Source organism: Erpetoichthys calabaricus, chromosome 12 (genome assembly GCF_900747795.2).
Source record: "Erpetoichthys calabaricus chromosome 12, fErpCal1.3, whole genome shotgun sequence".
Taxonomy (NCBI): Eukaryota; Metazoa; Chordata; class Cladistia; order Polypteriformes; family Polypteridae; genus Erpetoichthys; species Erpetoichthys calabaricus.
Genome location: NC_041405.2, coordinates 150,442,035 through 150,461,272, shown reverse-complemented (window position 1 = coordinate 150,461,272; position 19,238 = coordinate 150,442,035). Strand labels below are relative to the sequence as shown.

The following is a 19,238-nucleotide window of genomic DNA, read 5'->3' as shown; positions in this document are numbered from 1 at the left end:
GCTCCTCCTACATTTCGACAATTAGTAGTCAGCAATGTCATTCTCTGTATCCATAAACTGCTCAAAGAATCTCTCTACTTGCTTGTGAAAAGATCTCCTGCCATGTCTCTCTTTTTTTTATCTCTTCCAGAATTTCAATGCTCTCATTCGCTCTAAGATGAAGTTATGGAAGTTTGCAGGAATCACCCTGATGCTGCTTGGCGCCACACTCTCTGTTTTATTCTGTAAAAACATGATCCTGGAAGGAGAGGAACACACATCCAAGTCTTCATCATCACTGTCAACTTTTCCAGCACATCCTGCTAGTCTCCGAAGACAGACCCGAGCAGCAGGGAAGCCCAGCTCCATCTTGAGAGACAGTAAGATGATATTTTATTTCCTATTGTACTTCCCCCAACCACAACAGTTGATTTGAATCACAAAATTTCAGTTATTATGACAGGCAGCAGCACTAGACTTGTTATTGTTGATGAAGTCTTCCACTTTGGCTCATAGTGTGACTCTTGGATTGCATCATCTGGTTGAACTTCAGTTCTATTAATATGACAACAGTAACAAGAAGAACACGTCATAACTATATTATCCGAGTCTGATAGATTGTGATTTAAACCTTGTAAATTTGTATTTTTGTCTCTTCAGTTTCTGACTCCTTTTGTTACTGATTATGATTTTGGGTATGAATTGGGTTTTGACACTTCTTTGATGCTCCTGGTCTTGATCTCTAGTTTGTTTAATGACTCCTCTTCCAGACATACTTTAAATATTTGTCACAATTCAGTGCTACCATAACACCTATAACACACCAATGACATGACGGTATAAAAACCAATGCGACAGAACCATATTATCCTACTTTAATAGGTTCTGATCTAAACCTTGCACATTTGTTTTCCACTTTTCCTGTTTAGCTTCTGACCTCTTTTGTCAATTATGATTATGGCTATGAATTCTGTTTTGAGACTCTCCTTAGGTTCCCGGTGTTGATTGTTTAAACACTCCTCTCCTGGGGCCTCATGCATAACACTGTGTGTAGAATTCACACTAAAACATGGCGTATGAACAAAAGTCGAAATGTGCGTACGCACAAAAAAATTCAGATGCAGAGAACCGTGCATAAGCCAACTTCCACACACTTCCGCTACATAAATCCCGGCCTGCATGAAATGTAATGATCGTGCATGCACCTGCCGCCCCTCCCAGACTCCTCCAAGAATTACACTTCTTTGAATATGCAAATCAATATAAATATTCCTTTAAGTTCAGTGTTCTGTGAAAAGACAATGGCAAAAGCATTGGGAAAGAAGAAGAATATCAGCGAATGCCAAGTGGAGGCAGGGAAAAACATACTGTTGGTTTAAGCAGTTATAAAAACAACAAAAGGAAGTTGACCGAAAGTTCAAGTTCAGAAAGTCACACAGTGCCCAAAATAAAAAAAGTTGTCAGATATCAAAGTTGCTGTGAAAAGGCGAGTCGTAGCCCACCGTCTGAGTGTCATATGGAAACTTATAACGGTACAGAGAAAAGAAAAAAAATAGGGACACAGTGGAAAAAAATGTCAACTTTAATATCGAAATTTCCACCTTAATCACTTAGTTTATTTTGTCATTAAAGTAGAACGTCATAAACTTCATCTTAAAATCTTTTAATTTGCTAGTTTCTCAAATCTCATCGTAACTAAAATAGCACTTTAAATGCTTCATATTCTGTGTGTTCTTCTATGCACTCTATGTGTGTGAATCACTACTTGCTTCTTAAATGGGCTTTCTCTTACGCCAACAGGACATAGAATCCATTACATTCATGATAGTATAGCTCTTGAACAATTTAAATACTAAGATGTATGCTTGATATCATTTTCATGATGAAATGAATTAAAACATGTATTAAACATGGGGCCAAAGTGGCGCAATGGTAGCGACAGAACCATATTAAAAATATATCCTAGTTTGATGAATTCCAATCTAAACCACGCACATTTGTTTTTCGTTTTTCCTGTTTGTTTTCATGGCTTCTGACTCCTTTTGTGATTGATTACGATTTTGGGCACTAAGTGGGTTTTGACAGTCTCTTTAGGTTCCAGGTCTCGATCTCTTGCTTATTTAACAACTCCCTTTCTGGTGAGTCTTTTAAACTTCTTTGCATTCCAGTGCCACCGTAACACCCATAACATGACAATTACACAATGGTATAAAGAAGAAGGACACAACAGGACCATATTATCTGAATTTAACTGATTGCAATCTAAAGCCTGTGGATTTCTTTAATTTTTTCCTATTTGTCTTCATGGCTTCTCACTCTTTTGGTTGATGAATAGAATTTTCAGTATGAATTGGGTTTTGACACTCTTTTAACATTCCTGATGTTGCTCTCTAATTTGTTTAACAACTACTCTTCCAGTCATTCCTTTCAAAGTTGATCTCATTCCATTGCTACCATAACACCCATAATGTGTCAATGACCTGAGAGTATAAAGACAAATACGACAAAAACATGTTATCCACGTTTGATGGATTACGATCTGTACATTGCACATTTATTTTCCATTTTTTCCTTTCTGTCATCACAGCTTGTGAATTTTTTTGTTATGATTTTGAGCACAAAGTGAGTTTTGACACTCTCTTTATGTTTCGTTCTCTTGCGTATTTAAGAATTCCTCTCCAAGTCATTCGTTTAAACGTGTTTGCATTCCGGTGCTACCATAGCATGTGGTACCTAATCATGCTGTTCCAATGTAACTATTTTGTTAACTAAACATTATTTTGAATTTTCATACCAAATGTTAAACTCTAATAACACAGCCCCACCATCTTAAATAGAGTTTACGTAATGATGTTGCCCAGACACATGAATTGACCCCATTGCCCAAAACAACAGGGATGTGGCCATGTGAATTGGCCCAAAAAAACAAATCTAGAATAACCTAATTCATTAAAGAAGCAATAAAACAATGTAAATGTAGGAAATATTAAGCAAATATTCAATTATGAACTATAACAACTGTATTGACTGCAGAGGGTGGCAGCAGTTTAAAGTAAGATGGAATCAGAAGATGGATTGTGTAGCAGCAACACTTTGGAGAAAAGGTGGGAGCTGATAGTCCACAGCACTTAGAAACGGCCAACTAATAGAGTTCTCCTATTAACTCACGCTGCAAGGCGATTGCTTCAAAGCCAGACGTTGGACGTTTTGCGACTGATTATTGGCAGTTCACCAAAGTGCAAATCTTCAAACTGAAATGCTTTGTGGTGTGAGTCCACAACAATTCAGATTGTAATAGTTACAACAAGCCAAAGTCATAACCGGGAGGAAAAGAATCAAATAATCATTGGCCACAACCCTGTGCCTATGTGGGACAACACTAAGAAGAAGAAGAACAAGGAGCTCAGCCAGAGTGACTGTTCAGTTCTTGGTCACCTTTCTAACCAGGACCGTTCACCCAAGATTGCTCAGTTTGGCTCTAGGAAGAGTTGGGGTTATTCCAAACTTCTTCCATTTAAGAATTATGAAGGTCATTATACTCTTGGGAATCCTCAATGCTGCAGGATTATTTGTGCATTTCCTAAGCTGGTCCTATCAATTGAATTGACAACAGGTGGACTCCAAAAAAGATGGAGAAGCATCTCAAAAGAATGGGATTCACCAGAGCCGGATTTCAAGTGTTATAGTAAACAAGTTTACAAAAATTTCTAAAATTGAGTGTTGCTTGATGTGTAGAAAAAAAAAATAATTTAAATGATTTTTTGCAGAAAGCTGCAACATAATAAAATGTGAAAAAAGTGAATGCTTCTGAATATTTTCTTAAGGCGCTATATATGAAAGAAGAATGAATGATAGAATGTTACAGACAAGATATAAACGGTGCACTATCAGATCCATGATATGTGCAACAAAAAAAAAGCTGGTAGACAGATTAATAATAGAAAGGAAGTATTTGAAATTTAGAAATATCTTTTCTGTAGTGTCTATTCGTGATCAAAGGCAGTCAAAGACACCAACACACGTATGGAGCCATTGTGTAATTAATTACACACTTTGAAGGACACAGAAAAACTATACAAGAAAGGGCAGAGCAAGCTGTTTTTTCTTTAGGAGACTGCACTCCTTTAATATGAGAACTGACATCCTTCACATCTCTGTCATGGCCAGTATGGTGTGATGGGCTGGTTTCATCACTTCAGGAGAGGCCAACTGAATAATTAAGCTAATTAACAGGGCAAGCTCAGTTATGGGACACACTCTGGACCCCCTGGAGGTCGTAGAAAAGGAGAGGATTAAAACAAAACTGAGTGCCATTATGTACAATGCCGCACATCCTCTCTGTGGCACAACAACACTGAGGACTTTCAGCCAATGAATCATTCAACAGAAGTGTGCGAAGAAACGAGATTGGGGTTCTTCATACCAACAGCAATACACCTGTATAGAGCCTCACTGAGACTTGGACTGCATCTATCTATCTATCTATCTATCTATCTATCTATCTATCTATCTATCTATCTATCTATCTATCTATCTATCTATTGTAGCAGGCACCCCTTCAACATATGTTCTGGGGGAGCAGCCATGGGCATCTCACTACCTCCCCCTGGACGCTTGGTGGCAGCCTCCCTGGCTGACAATGGTGCCTCAGTTTCCCGCAGGGTTTCATGGGAGATGGAGTTCTCCACAACCCTGTGGGGATCTGGGGTGGCCGTCAGGGGGTGCTGCATGGAGCCAGGAACCCACCTGGACATCTCTGCAGCCCCACCCGGAAGTGCAATTAGCCACAGGTGATCAAGCACCTGGAGCACTTCTGGGTGGGCTATAAAAAGGGCCAGCATCCAGCACTCAGGAGCCAGAATCGGGAGGAAGAGGACGAGGTTGCCTGGGAGGAGTGGTGGTGCCAGAGGAAGGACTTGTTTATTGTTTGTGCCATTTAAAGTGCTTGTGGGACTGTGTTGGGCCTGTGGGACACAGGGAAGGTGTGCCCCACGGCTGAAGAGAAATAAAAAAGGTCTGTTTATTTTACATGTGCCTCTGCGTCAGTCTGTGCCGGGTCGGGTGCTATATAGCGCCTTTTACACTATCTATCTATCTATCTATCTATCTATCTATTATATAGTGCCTTTTACATTTTCTATCTATCTATATATTATATAGTGCCTTTTACATTTTTTATCTATCTATCTATCTATCTATCTATCTATCTATCTATCTATCTATCTATCTATCTATCATATAGTGCCTTTCATATTTATCTATCTATCTATCTATTATATAGTGCCTTTTACATCTATCTATCTATCTATCTATCTATCTATCTATCTATCTATCTATCTATCTATCTATCTATCTATCTATCTATCTATTATATAGTGCCTTTTACATTTTCTATCTATCTATCTATCTATCTATCTATCTATCTATCTATCTATCTATCTATCTATTATATAGTGCCTTTTACATTTTCTATCTATCTATCTATCTATCTATCTATCTATCTATCTATCTATCTATCTATCTATCTATCTATCTATCTATCTATCTATCTATCTATCATCATTATTATTATTGCTAAAGAGTTTCTGTAAAAATCCAAATTTCCCCCAGGAAATATACATACTCTACATACAGACAGGTCACATAGTGAGTGAGTGCGGTGGACCTGCTCAGTTGACCCCAGATGGCCACCTAACAGATAGTTTGATAGAACATTTCAGTAGAATGCTTTACTTCATGCTCTGCATAACTCAAGCAAACAAGATGACCAACATTATTTTGTGGTGCATTTTCATTCCGTTCACAAAATTGTTTAATTTTATACAGATTTCTTGTTTTCTTTTTCTTTTGAGATTATTCCTCATGCTCCCCAATGGAATAACACTGATTCTATTTAATGTCTCAATTTTATTTATTTATTTTTTTTCATGTCTATAACCACCCCCTGGCCTCCCCCATCACTCATCCTCATTTTCGCCTACCGCAAGAGAACAATGGAACATTTTCTTTTTGTAATCAATTCACATGGGAAATTTAGTGGGAAACAAAAAGGCAAATCCGCAGGCCTGTTGTTTTGTGTTTGCAACACAAATATGTAAAACATATTGACTTCAGTGAAGCGGCCCAGCAGGGGCTTTCAGGGCTACAAAAGGGTAAGGCCTTTGTCATGTTATCTGTTAATATGTTCAAGTTTAGTTTCAAATGTGCAAATCTACCTCACATTAATGACAAAAATACAATAACAAAAAAAAATGATAATGAAAACATCAAATACAGAATAAAACATACCTACACAAACATGCTCTTGTACATATCCAAGAACATATATTTGTAAATGTGAGTGACTTCTGGATATTCTTCTTCCTCTTCATCATTTTCCACTTCTATGTGGGGATGATGATCTTGATCAACCTTCTCCAAACAGCTCAGTCCTGCGCCTCCTCCCTGGTCAGGCCCTTTTCCTTCAGATTTTCTTTTCCTTTATCCATCCACCTTCGCTTTGGGCTCCCTCACTTTCTCTTCCCCTGGACTTCCATTCCCATCACTCTTTTTCCCACATATTCTTGGTCTCTCCTCATCACATGTCCATACCGCTTCAATCTACTTTCCTGTACTTTCTTAGCTATCTCTCCCACTTTTGTTGTACCTCTGAATGTCTCATTACTACTTCTGTCCTTTTTTGTAACTTCACACATCCATCTCAAACTTCTCATTTCTGCCACATCGAGCTTCTGCTCTTGCACTCCTTTTACTTCTCATGTCTCAGTTCCATACATCATTGCTGGTAGTAAAAACCAGATCTTTAACCTTTGACTTAATTTTTTGATCACTCAGAATACTCCTGATACCTTCTTGCTGGGTATTCCTTTGACCTGTGGATATAAACTGGCCCTGAATCAAGTGATGCTAAATGATAGAAGGCAATAAGTGGCTGGGCAAGATGGCTATGGTTTTTAATAATTCTTTTTTGTCTTTTTAACTTAACATATATGATATATGCCTTTAAGAGAAGGGACTTTTATGTCATTTATATTCTGTGTTGACTTCACCACCCTCAGTAGGACCCAGTCTCATTTTGAAGAGATGTTACAAACATGGCAAAAAGGATTTGAGGCTTGTAAGAAATCCCACGAAGCAGGCCAGGACATTCATTGATCTGCACAGATATAGGCTCACTCCTAGGCAGCCAACCCCCAACTCCACAGGCAGGCTTCAGCCTTAGCTTTGGTCCTCCCTTTCATAAACTAGCAAAAAAGTCCCAAAAACTGTAACAAAACCCCCAAAAAGTGGAAGAGTCCTTCAGCTTTTGGTTTGTAAAACTAAAGGTGCAGATAAAGAATCTGTATAAAATAAAAGATTTACGTTCAAGAATGCTCTGAAACAAGGGAACTTGAAAGAGAACACAAGGCCCAGAAGTATCTGCCATAAACAGCAAAGGCAATACGATGAGGGACCCAAAAATACTGAGAATTTTTTTCTGGGGGCTGGACAGGTGTTAGTTTCAACCTTTGGTGGCTAAGTGTGTGTACTAGACTGCCTTCTGCGTCATTTGGCCAAGTGGTGTCTTTGGAGAAAGGTCTGTAAGGTCAGTGTCATTTTTTTTTCTTGAGCCTCTGTTACTATCTTCGTCGATTTTGTGATGGCAGACTTGAATTAATAACGTGTTTGCATCAAGTTCTCTTTCCTTTTGGGGAAAACAGAATCAGAAGCTGACACAATGCTTCAAGAGGCTTTCAAAGAAGAAGCTTTGGGCCTGTCAAGGGATTTTACCTTGAAGTGCACAAGCGATTGAGTGAAGCAGTATGGAGGAAACGACTTAAATTGCAGCGATCAGGCGAGTGGCTTCTGCATCACAACAACGCTCCCGCCCACACAGCATTGAGTATGGGGCAGTTTCTCACGAAAAACGGGATGACAACGGTTTGAAATGGGCTTTGCACACTGCAATTTTTTCTTATTTCCAAGAATGAAGAGGGACCTTAAAGGAAAGTGTTTTCAGGATGTAGAGGAGGTCAAGAAACAAACGAAGGAGGCACTGAAGGTTATCGGTTTGCAAGAGTTTCAGAACAGTTTTGAACAAATGTTAAAAGTGGTGGGACAAGTGTAGTGTCTCAGGGAGAGTATTTTAAAGGTGATTAAAATTTGGTAATGTTCAGAGAAATATATGATTTAAAAAAAAAATTCTCGTTATTCTTGGGTCCCCCCTCGTACAAGGAAAATAAGTCCCCAAAATACAAATACAGAAAACAATGTAAAAAACAGACCATAAATTTTTTTTAAAAATCCAATGATTCCACTGAAGCACAGTAATAATCTCAATAAATCTGACCAACACCATCGCATTCAATGAACCGCAAGGGACTGCCTCAGCCTTTATTGGGATGAGGGCAATAGTAATGGAGTAGAGACCCCAATTCATGGGAAACCACCCACAAAACGTATGCAACATAAAAGCACAAGCATAGACAAATACCGCATATACTTGTGGATAAGGTCTCCCATAGATAAATCGGAACTTGATTTTACAGTATAATTTCTGGGATTTATAATGTCGGTCGAATGTGGAAAACTCATGCTATTGGTACAAGAGATTATGATATGCTAGCGCCCACCTGAGAGAGCAACCACGGAGCATACTGCCTCTACCTTTTTTTTCTATGTGGGTGTGGCAATGCGCTGTATCAGCGTGTGCTCCTAACATCTCTCTGTCTCTATTGTGCCTATGTGACCACACGGTAATACCCGAACTATTCCGAAACGACGTTTGCACTGTTTTGTGTTTTTTGTATCTCACACTCTCATATGCCTTTATCGTAAGAGCTTCCCTTATCTATGATGGAAGAAGAAGAAAATATGAAGCTGGTTTTAAATTAAACATCGTTGAAGTAGCAAAAGAAATTGGTAACTGCGCTGCTGCAACAAAATTCGATGCGTCTGAGAAACTGATGTGAGATTGGAGGAGGCAAGAAGATCTAAAAAAAAAAATGAAGTGTCGGCCAAGGGGTCGCCCACGTAACACCTGGCTGCAACAGATAGAGGTTCATTTCCAGAGGGTGGGACTGGACCGCGTGTCTGACTGGGGAGTTGTAAACCGGGATCCTGAGTTGTTTCGTCATGTAGTGGGCACGGCAATGCACTGTACCAGTGCATGCTCCCCAACTTCACTTGATTTGACTTGTCTCATTTTCGAACAGCTTTATAAGTCGGATCTGATTTTATGATCAATTTTTCGGGTTTCAAGACCCGACTTATACGTGAGTATATACAGTTGATATTAAATTAAATAAATAATACAAATGCATGAATTAAACATGAGCACAAAAGACAGAAAGGGAATTTTAACACTAGCCACGTAGTGGTAGTGTGCTGCGCTGTGTTAGCCACTGTGAATGTGCTGGGGCGGTGGAGATGATGGTCATCGGTGAGAAGAGGTCTAGTTGAGTGTGCATGTCAACCCCCAATCGAGGAATAAGAATTAGAAGAGGAGCAGAAAACACAGTAGCTATATTTGCTAATGCCACAGCAATGTTCTGTGGCAGGCAGGAGAGTTAAATGGACCTCTCAGGTAACTGCAGCTCTAATGCCCACAACACCTGGGACTCCAAACACCTAACAAAACTTAAAATAAGGGACTGGGTAAAAATAGAAAAATGAAATAAAACATCAAAAAGTCAAAGTTAAGGTTTCAGAGTAATAGCAAAGATATAAAGAAAAATATAAATGAGGCGAGGCACTGCTGTAATCTTATGTAATCCATGTGTGACAATGGCCTCAGGAGGACAAGTGAACTGTAGAGGCCTCTAGTAACCTTTTCCTCTATTTTTATCGTTTTTGCATTCCAGAAAGCCTTGGCTAATTAGTTGGGTGCCTCAATCTCAGAAGACCAGGCAGCAAACACTGTAGGATCTTACAGAAAAGCACCTGAACCTAAGAGGCCCAGAAAAAGAAGGAAAATATCAAGCCTGAGACAATTCACGGCTCATTTAGACAATAGGCGGGACAGGAAACAGCACCCGCGTCAAAGTGTTGTTTAGGCCGTGTGGGTAGGAGCTCCCACCAGAGTGCTCTTTGGTGTGGTTTTGTTTTCCTCAGTGAAAGCCATTGTCATTTTTGTTGTAACCGAGTGGAACTGAAGAGAAGTTTCTCACACTACTCCCTTGCTGCCGTCTTCATTTGCGTAACTCCAGAACATTTGTATTTGTTTTTGTTTTATTTCCAGTTGGAGTTGTGGTTGCCCTTAAAAATCAAAAAAGGTGATTTTTAATTTAACGGTACTTTTATTTTTGGGAACATGAGAACTGCCTGGTGGGCAAATAAACTCATTCTTAGCCTGAACAGACTTTCTTGTGACTCAAATCAAAGTCATTACATAAGAAGCATGCTTTGTCACCTTGAAAACAATGACACCTTCATGTTTACATCTCATAGACGTTTGCGTCTCCTAAGCTAATTAAACTTGTGCAAAGCAACAGTTAATCTAAATGCTAGCTGCCCATCAGCAGTCATGCCTCTCCTTATTTATTTATGGACAAGTGCAGAAAGTGTAGGGTGAACTTCATGACTAAAGGGCACTGCTAATCCAAATGAAGGTGGCAGAGAGATGGAGCCTATCCCAGCAGCACTTGGAAGCTACTTCACAAACAGACCATTTGTATATAAGCAGACAAATCCTAATTGACTAAGCAAGTCAAAGTCCTAATGTAAAGGATTGTCACGTCTAAATGCTAGAGGTCCTACTTCTCCTTATTCTCTATTTATTTATGGGACACTCTATAGTGGAGTGGTATAAGGGCACCACTAATCGAAATGAATCGAATCAGTTCAATGATCGACTTTGTGGTCGTGTCGTCGGACTTGCGGCCACATGTCTTGGACACTCGGGTGAAGAGAGGGGCGGAGCTGTCAACTGATCACCACCTGGTGTTGAGTTGGCTCCGATGGTGGGGGAGGATGCCGGTCAGGCCTGGTAGGCCCAAACGTGTTGTGAGGGTCTGCTGGGAATGACTGGCAGAGCCCCCTGTCAGAAGTAGCTTCAACTCCCACCTCCGGCAGAACTTCGACCATGTCCTGAGGAGGGTGGGGGACATTGAGTCCGAATGGGCCATGTTCCGTGCCTCTATTGTTGAGGCAGCTGACCGGAGCTGTGGCCGTAAGGTAGTCGGTGCCTGTCGTGGCGGCAATCCCCGAACCTGTTGGTGGACACCGGCGGTGAGGGATGCCGTCAAGCTGAAGAAGGAGTCCTACCGGTCCCTTTTGTCCTGTGGGACTCTGGAGGCAGTTGATAGGTACCGGCAGGCCAAGCGGAATGTGGCTTCGGTGGTTGCTGAGGCATAAACTCGGGCATGGGAGGAGTTTGGGGAGGCCATGGAGAACGACTTTCGGACAGCTTCGAGGAGATTCCGGCGTCTCAGGAGGGGGAAGCAGTGCAGTGTCAACACTGTGTATGGTGGGGATGGTGCGCTGCTGACCTCGACTCGGGACGTTGTGGGTCGGTGGGGGGAGTACTTCGAAGACCTACTCAATCCCAATAACATGCCTTCCAATGAGGAAGCAGAGCCTGGGGACTTGGAGGTGGGCTCCCCCATATCTGGTACTAAGGTGGGCCCCGTGGGTGGATGAGATACGCCCGGAGTTCTTCAAGACTCTGGATGTTGTAGGGCTGTCTTGGTTGACACATCTCTGCAACATCGCATGGACATCAGGGACAGTTCCTCTGGATTGGCAGACCGGGGTGGTGGTCCCCCTCTTTAAGAAAGGGGACCGGAGGGTGTGTTCCAACTACAGAGGGATCACACTCTTCAGCCTCCCTGGAAAAGTCTATTCGGGGGTTCTGGAGAGGAGGGTCCGTCGGATAGTCGAACCTCAGATTCAGGAGGAACAGTGTGGTTTTCATCCTGGTCGCGGAACAGTGGACGAGCTCTACACCCTTAGCAGGGTCCTGGAGGGTGCATGGGAGTTCGCCCAACCAGTCTACATGTGTTTTGTGGACTTGGAAAAGGCGTTCAACCGTGTCCCTCGGGGAATCCTGTGGGGGGTGCTCCGAGAGTATGGGGTACCGGACCCCCTGATAAGGGCTGTTCGGTCCCTGTACGATCGGTGCCAGAGCTTGGACCGCATTGCCGGCAGTAAGTCAAACCCGTTTCCAGTGAGAGTTGGACTCCGCCAGGGCTGCCCTTTGTCACCGATTCTGTTCATAACTTTTATGGACAGAATTTCTAGGCGCAGCCAGGGTGTTGAGGGGGTCCGGCTTGGTGGACTCAGGATTGGGTCACTGCTTTTTGCAGATGATGTTGCCCTGTTTGCTTCATCAGGCCGTGATCTTCAGCTCTCCCTGGATCGGTTCGCAGCTGAGTGTGAAGCGGCTGGGATGGGAATCAGCACCTCCAAATCCGAGACCATGGTCCTCAGCCGAAAAAGGGTGGAGTGCCCTCTCAGGGTTGGGAGCGAGATCCTGCCCCAAGTGGAGGAGTTCAAGTATCTCGGGGTCTTGTTCACGAGTGAGGGAAGAATGGAGCGTGAGATCGACAGGTGGATCGGTGCGGCATCCGCAGTGATGCGGGCGCTGCATCGGTCTGTCGTGGTGAAAAAGGAGCTGAGCCGCAAGGTAAAGCTCTCAGTTTACCAGTCGATCTATGTTCCTACCCTCACCTATGGTCATGAGCTATGGGTAGTGACCGAAAGAACGAGATCGTGAATACAAGCGGCTGAAATGAGTTTTCTCCGTGGGGTGTCTGGGCTCTCCCTTAAAGATAGGGTGAGAAGCTCAGTCATCTGGGAGGGGCTCAGAGTAGAGCCGCTGCTCCTCCGCATCGAGAGGAGTCAGATGAGGTGGCTTGGGCATCTGATCAGGATGCCTCCTGGACGCCTCCCTGGTGAGGTGTTTCGGGCACGTCCAACTGGGAGGAGGCCCCGGGGAAGACCCAGGACACGCTGGAGGGACTATGTCTCTCGACTGGCCTGGGAACGCCTTGGGATTCCCCTGGAAAAGCTAGAAGAAGTGGCCGGGGAGAGGGAAGTCTGGGCATCTCTGCTCAAGCTGCTGCCCCCGCGACCCGACCTCGGATAAGCGGAAAAGGATGAATGGATGGATGGATAATCGAAATGAAGGTTGTCAATAGACAGAGCATATCCCAACAGCACTGGCAACAAGGCAGGAAACAAACTTGGACAGGTAAGTACAATATAATGAACCTCAGAAACATAATTAAATGTGTTGAGAGGGTGGCACCGTAATTGGCATTGCTGTCTACATTAACAATGAAAATGAGTCCAAGTACAGGAAAGTTGTGGAGGACTTCGTCTTGTGGTTCAGGAACAACAACCTGCAACGCAACATCAGCAAGTCAGATTTGATACTGGTGGACTTCCAACGTGCCAGGAAGCCTCTGAGTCCAGTCACCATTCAGGGGGAGGACAAGGAAGTGGTACAGGGCTACACGTACCTGGGGGTTCACATGAACAACAAACTGGAGTGGTCTGACAACACCATGGCACTGGACAAGAAGGGCCAGAGCAGACTGGATTTGCTAAAGAGACTCAGGTCTTATGATGTCTGTAGTAAGCTGCTGGAATTGTTCTACCAGTCAATTGTGGTGTTCTACGCTGTGGTCTCCTGGGGAAGCAACCTCAGCTCAAAAGAAGAACAACGCTTGGACACACTGAAGTTTGTTGTGGGAAAAGAGGATGGTGGCAAAACTGGATGTCATCATGAAAACTCTCCTCCATTCCCTCTAGGAGGTGCTATCTTGGAGTACTTGAAGAAGTGGAGCACCTTTCCTTTTGTATGTTCATAGTGTGACAAGATTGTTAGGAGAACGTGCATAGGCATTATTAGGACTTTACAAGTATGAGAGTAAATAAACTAGTACTGACTAGTATGAAATATTATAGTGCTGTAATAGTACTCATACACAGTAGTAAAACGAATAACCCCGAACCACAAAGTGAACAGTCGAGTGAATATCTGAAGAGCCGGCATGTAGAAGCACATGGCTTGAGTGCTTCCACTAATCAGACTACCTATTAAAGAAATTGTCTATTAATAAAATTAATAATGATCTGGGGCGGCACGGTGGTGCAGTGGGTAGCGCTGCTGCCACACAGTTGGGAGACCTGGGGACCTGGGTCACAAGTAATCCTCAATACAATTCAACAGTGCAATAGAAATATTACAAGTACAGAGCAGAATTCAAGAGTAGATGATATTACATAATACGATTTGGATTCTTTAGATTTATTTTTGTATTGAAATGTGATGTCATTGTGATTTTATTTATTTAATTATTTACATACAGGTCAGGTCAGGTTGGGGAGACTGCATTGGTACAGCGCATCCACAACACGATGAAACAGCTCAGGATCCTGGTTGGCGGCCACTAAAACAGACACACAGTCCAGTCCCACCTTCTGGAAATGACCCTCTATCTGCCACAGCCATGTTACATGGGTGTCTCCTTGGCCTGGTCCAGCCGCTCAGGTCCTCAACAATGAGGGTCCTGTGAGCCAGATCACTCTCAGGGACTCGTACCACATGGCCGTAGTGCTGTAACTGACACCCCCTCACAATGAAGGTAATGTGCCTCGTTTGGGACTTTGTGATCGACACAAAGTCAAACTAGTGGTACCCAAGGACTCTCCGAAGAGACACCCAGTACTGAAGGAGTCCAGTCTTCATCTCAGGTCACTTGATAGCGTCCATGTCTCGCAACCATATGGCATTTACATATTACATACTTCATGTAAAAATATATAATAATAATAATAATACAGTGGACCCTTGACTTACGAACTGAATTCGTTCGCGAGGGCTGGTTGTACTGCGGTGGGTTGGCACCCTGCCCAGGGTTGTTTCCTGCCTTGTGCCCTGTGTTGGCTGGGATTGGCTCCAGCAGACCCCCGTGACCCTGTGTTCGGATTCAGCGGGTTGGAAAATGGATGGATGGATGGATGGGCTGGTTGTAACTCAAATTGGTTGTAAGGCAAGACTATTTTTCCCATAAGAAATAATGTAAATACTCATAATGAGTTCCGAACCTCCCACAGCAACACTTACTTAACCTTTTCATAATAAAAAAAGGGTTGTATAATGTGCATAATTTACCAAAACACCAATAATTTTTCTAATGTACTAACCAAAAAGTTATAAAAAGTGTCTAGCCTACCAGAAACAACAATGTCATACTGTACTCACCATTTAAGTTGACATCTTTGGGCTGCAGGAAGGGAGGAGGAGGAGAATGAAATGGAAGGTGGTTATTGTTTGGAAGGAGTTTCCTTATACAAATCTTTTCTTTGTAAAATTGTCGAGATGGTGGATTTCGACATGCTGTACATATTAGCAAGATCGGTCACACGAACGCCACTCTCATATTTCCGCACAATTTCCTTCTTCGTTTCGATTGTGATCGCTTTCTTTACCTTCGTTACCTTCTCTTCCTTCCTTAGCAATTATCGAAAAAAATTATATAAATCACTGCACTGACCGAAATTACGTCCACAAACACATGTATCTGGGCTCCGACTGATGCTTACGAACGCTCTCGGTTGTTTGTTTACAATCGTGCAAGTGGATACACGTGACCGCATTCAGGTCGTAACGCAAGATGTTGGTCGTAAATCAAAACTAAAATTTTGGTCATAAATCAAGTTGTTCGCATGTCAGGCCGGTCGTATATCAAGGGTCGACTTATTTATATAGCACCTTTCCCAAAATAATAGGCACACTCATTCTACAGTAGTGGCTTGTTCTGGGTCCAAACCTGAACGTCCTCGATAGGTTGTAAGTTTCTAAAATGTGCAGTAGACAGGCTTCAAAGCTCCAACTGAAAATGTAGCTAAATGGGCGTAAAACTGACATGAGGGACACGTAATGTGGGAGTCTACATGCCAGCGCACGAGGGGCATATATCCAGAAGGCGATGGTAATGTATAAGCTTCATCATTGTGTCTGAAGTACGCTGATCTGTAGAGGCTAAAAGCTGTCCTGGCTGCAGCTGGATACATCTCGATGAAACGAATGGAATGAAAATCAGCAGCAAGACGTTTTTAGATCACTTTAACTAATGGAACGTGTTCACATCAGTAAGCAATTAAATACTCAAAATTCATTAGAAGTTAATTTCAGGTTTCTCCAAATTCCGATATGGTAAAGTCAAGTTGTAAGTATATTTGCATTCAATTTGTTTCAAGTTGTCTGTGATAATCACCAGAAATATTTCAGGAAGCAAAACAAATGCATTTTTCACATATTAAAAACAAAAATCATGTTTTCCTTGTTTCCAAAAGCATATGGGCAGCTTCCAAATCAATAGATTATGCCTACCGTAAATGGAAAATGAAAGTCACTCCGAGGCCTTGTACACAGTGTAAGTGATGCATGTTTTTTATTAAAATCCCTGGAATGTGTATCATAGCCAATTTGACTGGAATGAACAAACAATTTAAATGTATATTGTTACTAAGGTTTTGTTTTTTTTAGCCTGCCTTACCAAACCAAAGTTTACATAAGGCTGTTTGCAAAAATAAGTGAATCGCAGTAGTTTATTTAGAAAAAAACAGATGAGGTATAAAGTACAAACAAATAATATGGCATATTCACTGATATGGTTTTCTTTAAGATGAGCCGTTTGCTGATTTTAAATTGGCCTCAGTATGTGCGTATGACTGTGCCATGCAATGTACTGGCATCTGTGAAAGTCGAGATAGGCTAGACGCACCCTGGATGCTTCCGAGAGCCTCTTGAACCCGAAGCTGTCGATAGTTATAAACCGAGATGAGTCGGGCAAGGGGTCTGTACTGATGTGCCAAGTGCTTTTATTAAAACCCATCAAAAGTGTTCAAAAAATGTAGTGCAAATTCCTAGATAGATAGATAGATAGATAGATAGATAGATAGATAGATAGATAGATAGATAGATAGATAGATAGATAGATAGATAGATAGATAGATAGATAGATAGATAGATAGATAGATAGATAGATAGATAGATAGATAGTGTGGCAAGCGGCTGGATGTGGTACCTAGCCGGGATGCCCTGAAGGACCGGAGGAGGGATTACACCTCCTCCAGACCACGAGGGGGCGACCGCCCTGGTGGCTTTGGGGACCACGGGAACTGAGCTTGGAAGCTTAACCCTATAAGGGCCCGTGGTCACCGCCAGGGGGCGCCCCGATGCCTGGAAAGCCCTGGTCCTCAGCACTTCTGCCACACCCAGAAGACGACCAGGGATGACCTGGAGCACATCCAGGTGATCATAAAAGGGGTTGCCTCCCTCCGTTCGATGGCTGGAGTCAGGAGCGCAGAGGACAAGGTCTTGGTGGAGAGCAGTGGAGGTGGACCTGAAGAGGCAAAGGCATTGGCATTGTGTGGCATGGACTTTTGGGGGAGTTTTGGGGTTGTGTGTGCACCTGTAAATAAGTACTTGTAAATAAAGCGTGTGTTGGGTGATTATAACGATGTCCGCCTATCTGTGTCCAGGCTGCTTTCCACAATAGATAGATAGATAGACACTTTATTAATCCCCAAGGGGAAATTCACATACTCCAGCAGCAGCATACTGATAAAAACAATATTAAATTAAAGAGTGATAAAAACACAGTGCAAGTTAAAAAATGCAAGGTGGAGAGTGTGAGGCAGGTATAACAGACAATAACATTGTATAATGTTAACATTTACTCCCCTGGGTGGAATTGAAGAGTCGCATAGTGTGAGGGAGGAATGATCTCCTCAGTCTGTCAGTGGAGCAGGATGGTGACAGCAGTCTGTCGCTGAAGCTGCTCCTCTGTCTGGAGATGATCCTGTTTAGTGGATGCAGTGGATTCTCCATGATTGACAGGAGCCTGCTGAGCGCCCATCGCTCTGCCTACAACAGAGCCTGCCTTCCTCACTAGTTTGTCCAGGCGTGAGGCGTCTTTCTTCTTTATGCTGCCTCCCCAGCACACCACCGCGTAGAAGAGGGCGCTCGCCACAACCGTTTGATAGAACATCTGCAGCATCTTATTGCAGATGTTGAAGGACGCCAGCCTTCTAAGGAAGTATAGTCAGCTCTGTCCTCTCTTGCACAGAGCATCAGTATTGGCAATCCAGTCCAATTTATCATTCAGCTGCACTCCCAGATATTTATAGGTCTGCACCCTCTGCACACAGTCACCTCTGATAATCATGGGGTCCGTGAGGGGCCTGGGCCTCCTAAAATCCACCACCAGCTCCTTGGTTTTGCTGGTGTTCAGGTGTAGGTGGTTTGAGTCGCACCATTTAACAAAGACCTTGATTAGGTTCCTATACTCCTCCTCCTGCCCACTCCTGATGCAGCCCACGATAGCAGTGTCGTCAGCGAACTTTTGCACGTGGCAGGACTCCGAGTTGTATTGGAAGTCCGATGTATATAGGCTGAACAGGACCGGAGAAAGTACAGTCCCCTGCGGTGCTCCTGTGCTGTTGACCACAATGTCTGACCTGCAGTTCCCGAGACGCACATACTGATGTCTGTCTGTAAGATAGTCCACGATCCATGCCACCAGGTATAAATCTACTCCTATCTCTGTCAGCTTGTCCCTGAGAAGCAGAGGTCGGATGGTGTTGAAGGTGCTAGAGAAGTCTAGGAACATAATTCTTACTGCACCACTGCCTCTGTCCAAGTGGGAGAGGGATTGGTGTAGCATATAGATGATGGCATCCTCCGCTCCCACCCTTCTCCTGGTATGCAAACTGAATAAATCTTCTTCTGCATTCTGCTGCTCCCATTAGGGTTTGCCACAGCGGATCCATCTTTTTCCATCTCTTCAATTAATAAATAATCCATAAAATCGAAATTAACAGGCTAGGAGTTAAAACCAAATAAATAATCCACACACGAAACTAGTAGAAAACACAGTCACTGGGTCATTGATCTTTGCCCCATTCTACTAAATGAGCCTCGTTCAACTTCCTCTCTGCTGTCTCCTCAGCTCACCGATAGCTTGCTTAGCCAATGGAGACCCCAGCAGCTGCGGTCCTCCTTGCTGACCCCTGTCTTGTCTGCTTCCATCAGCACTGGCCAAACTTCTCAGAGTTAGCTGTCCTCCTGTCTTCCTTCCTGCAGTCTTGGCGTCCCTTGGGTCTCTAAGGAAGGACTCCACCATCATGATACTCACATCCATCTATATCTGGGGCTAACGATACATCTCAAGGAGTGCCGTCTGTTTGCTCCACTGCGAGGTTACTGACTACTCTGCCTCCATCTCTCTCTCTCTCTGTCTCACTCTCTCTTCCTAGCTGGCTCT

At 43.0% G+C, this 19,238-nt stretch overlaps 1 protein-coding gene across 1 annotated transcript in view; it reads left to right on the top strand.

Moving 5' to 3' along the window:
* Window positions 1-19,238, top strand: part of nrtn (neurturin) — a 266,528-nt gene that overhangs the window by 197,300 nt on the left and 49,990 nt on the right. The window contains exon 2 of the mRNA XM_051935028.1: window positions 131-359. Coding sequence (XP_051790988.1) covers window positions 158-359 — 202 coding nt within the window. The 5' untranslated portion in view covers window positions 131-157. The remainder of the gene's footprint in view (window positions 1-130; window positions 360-19,238) is intronic.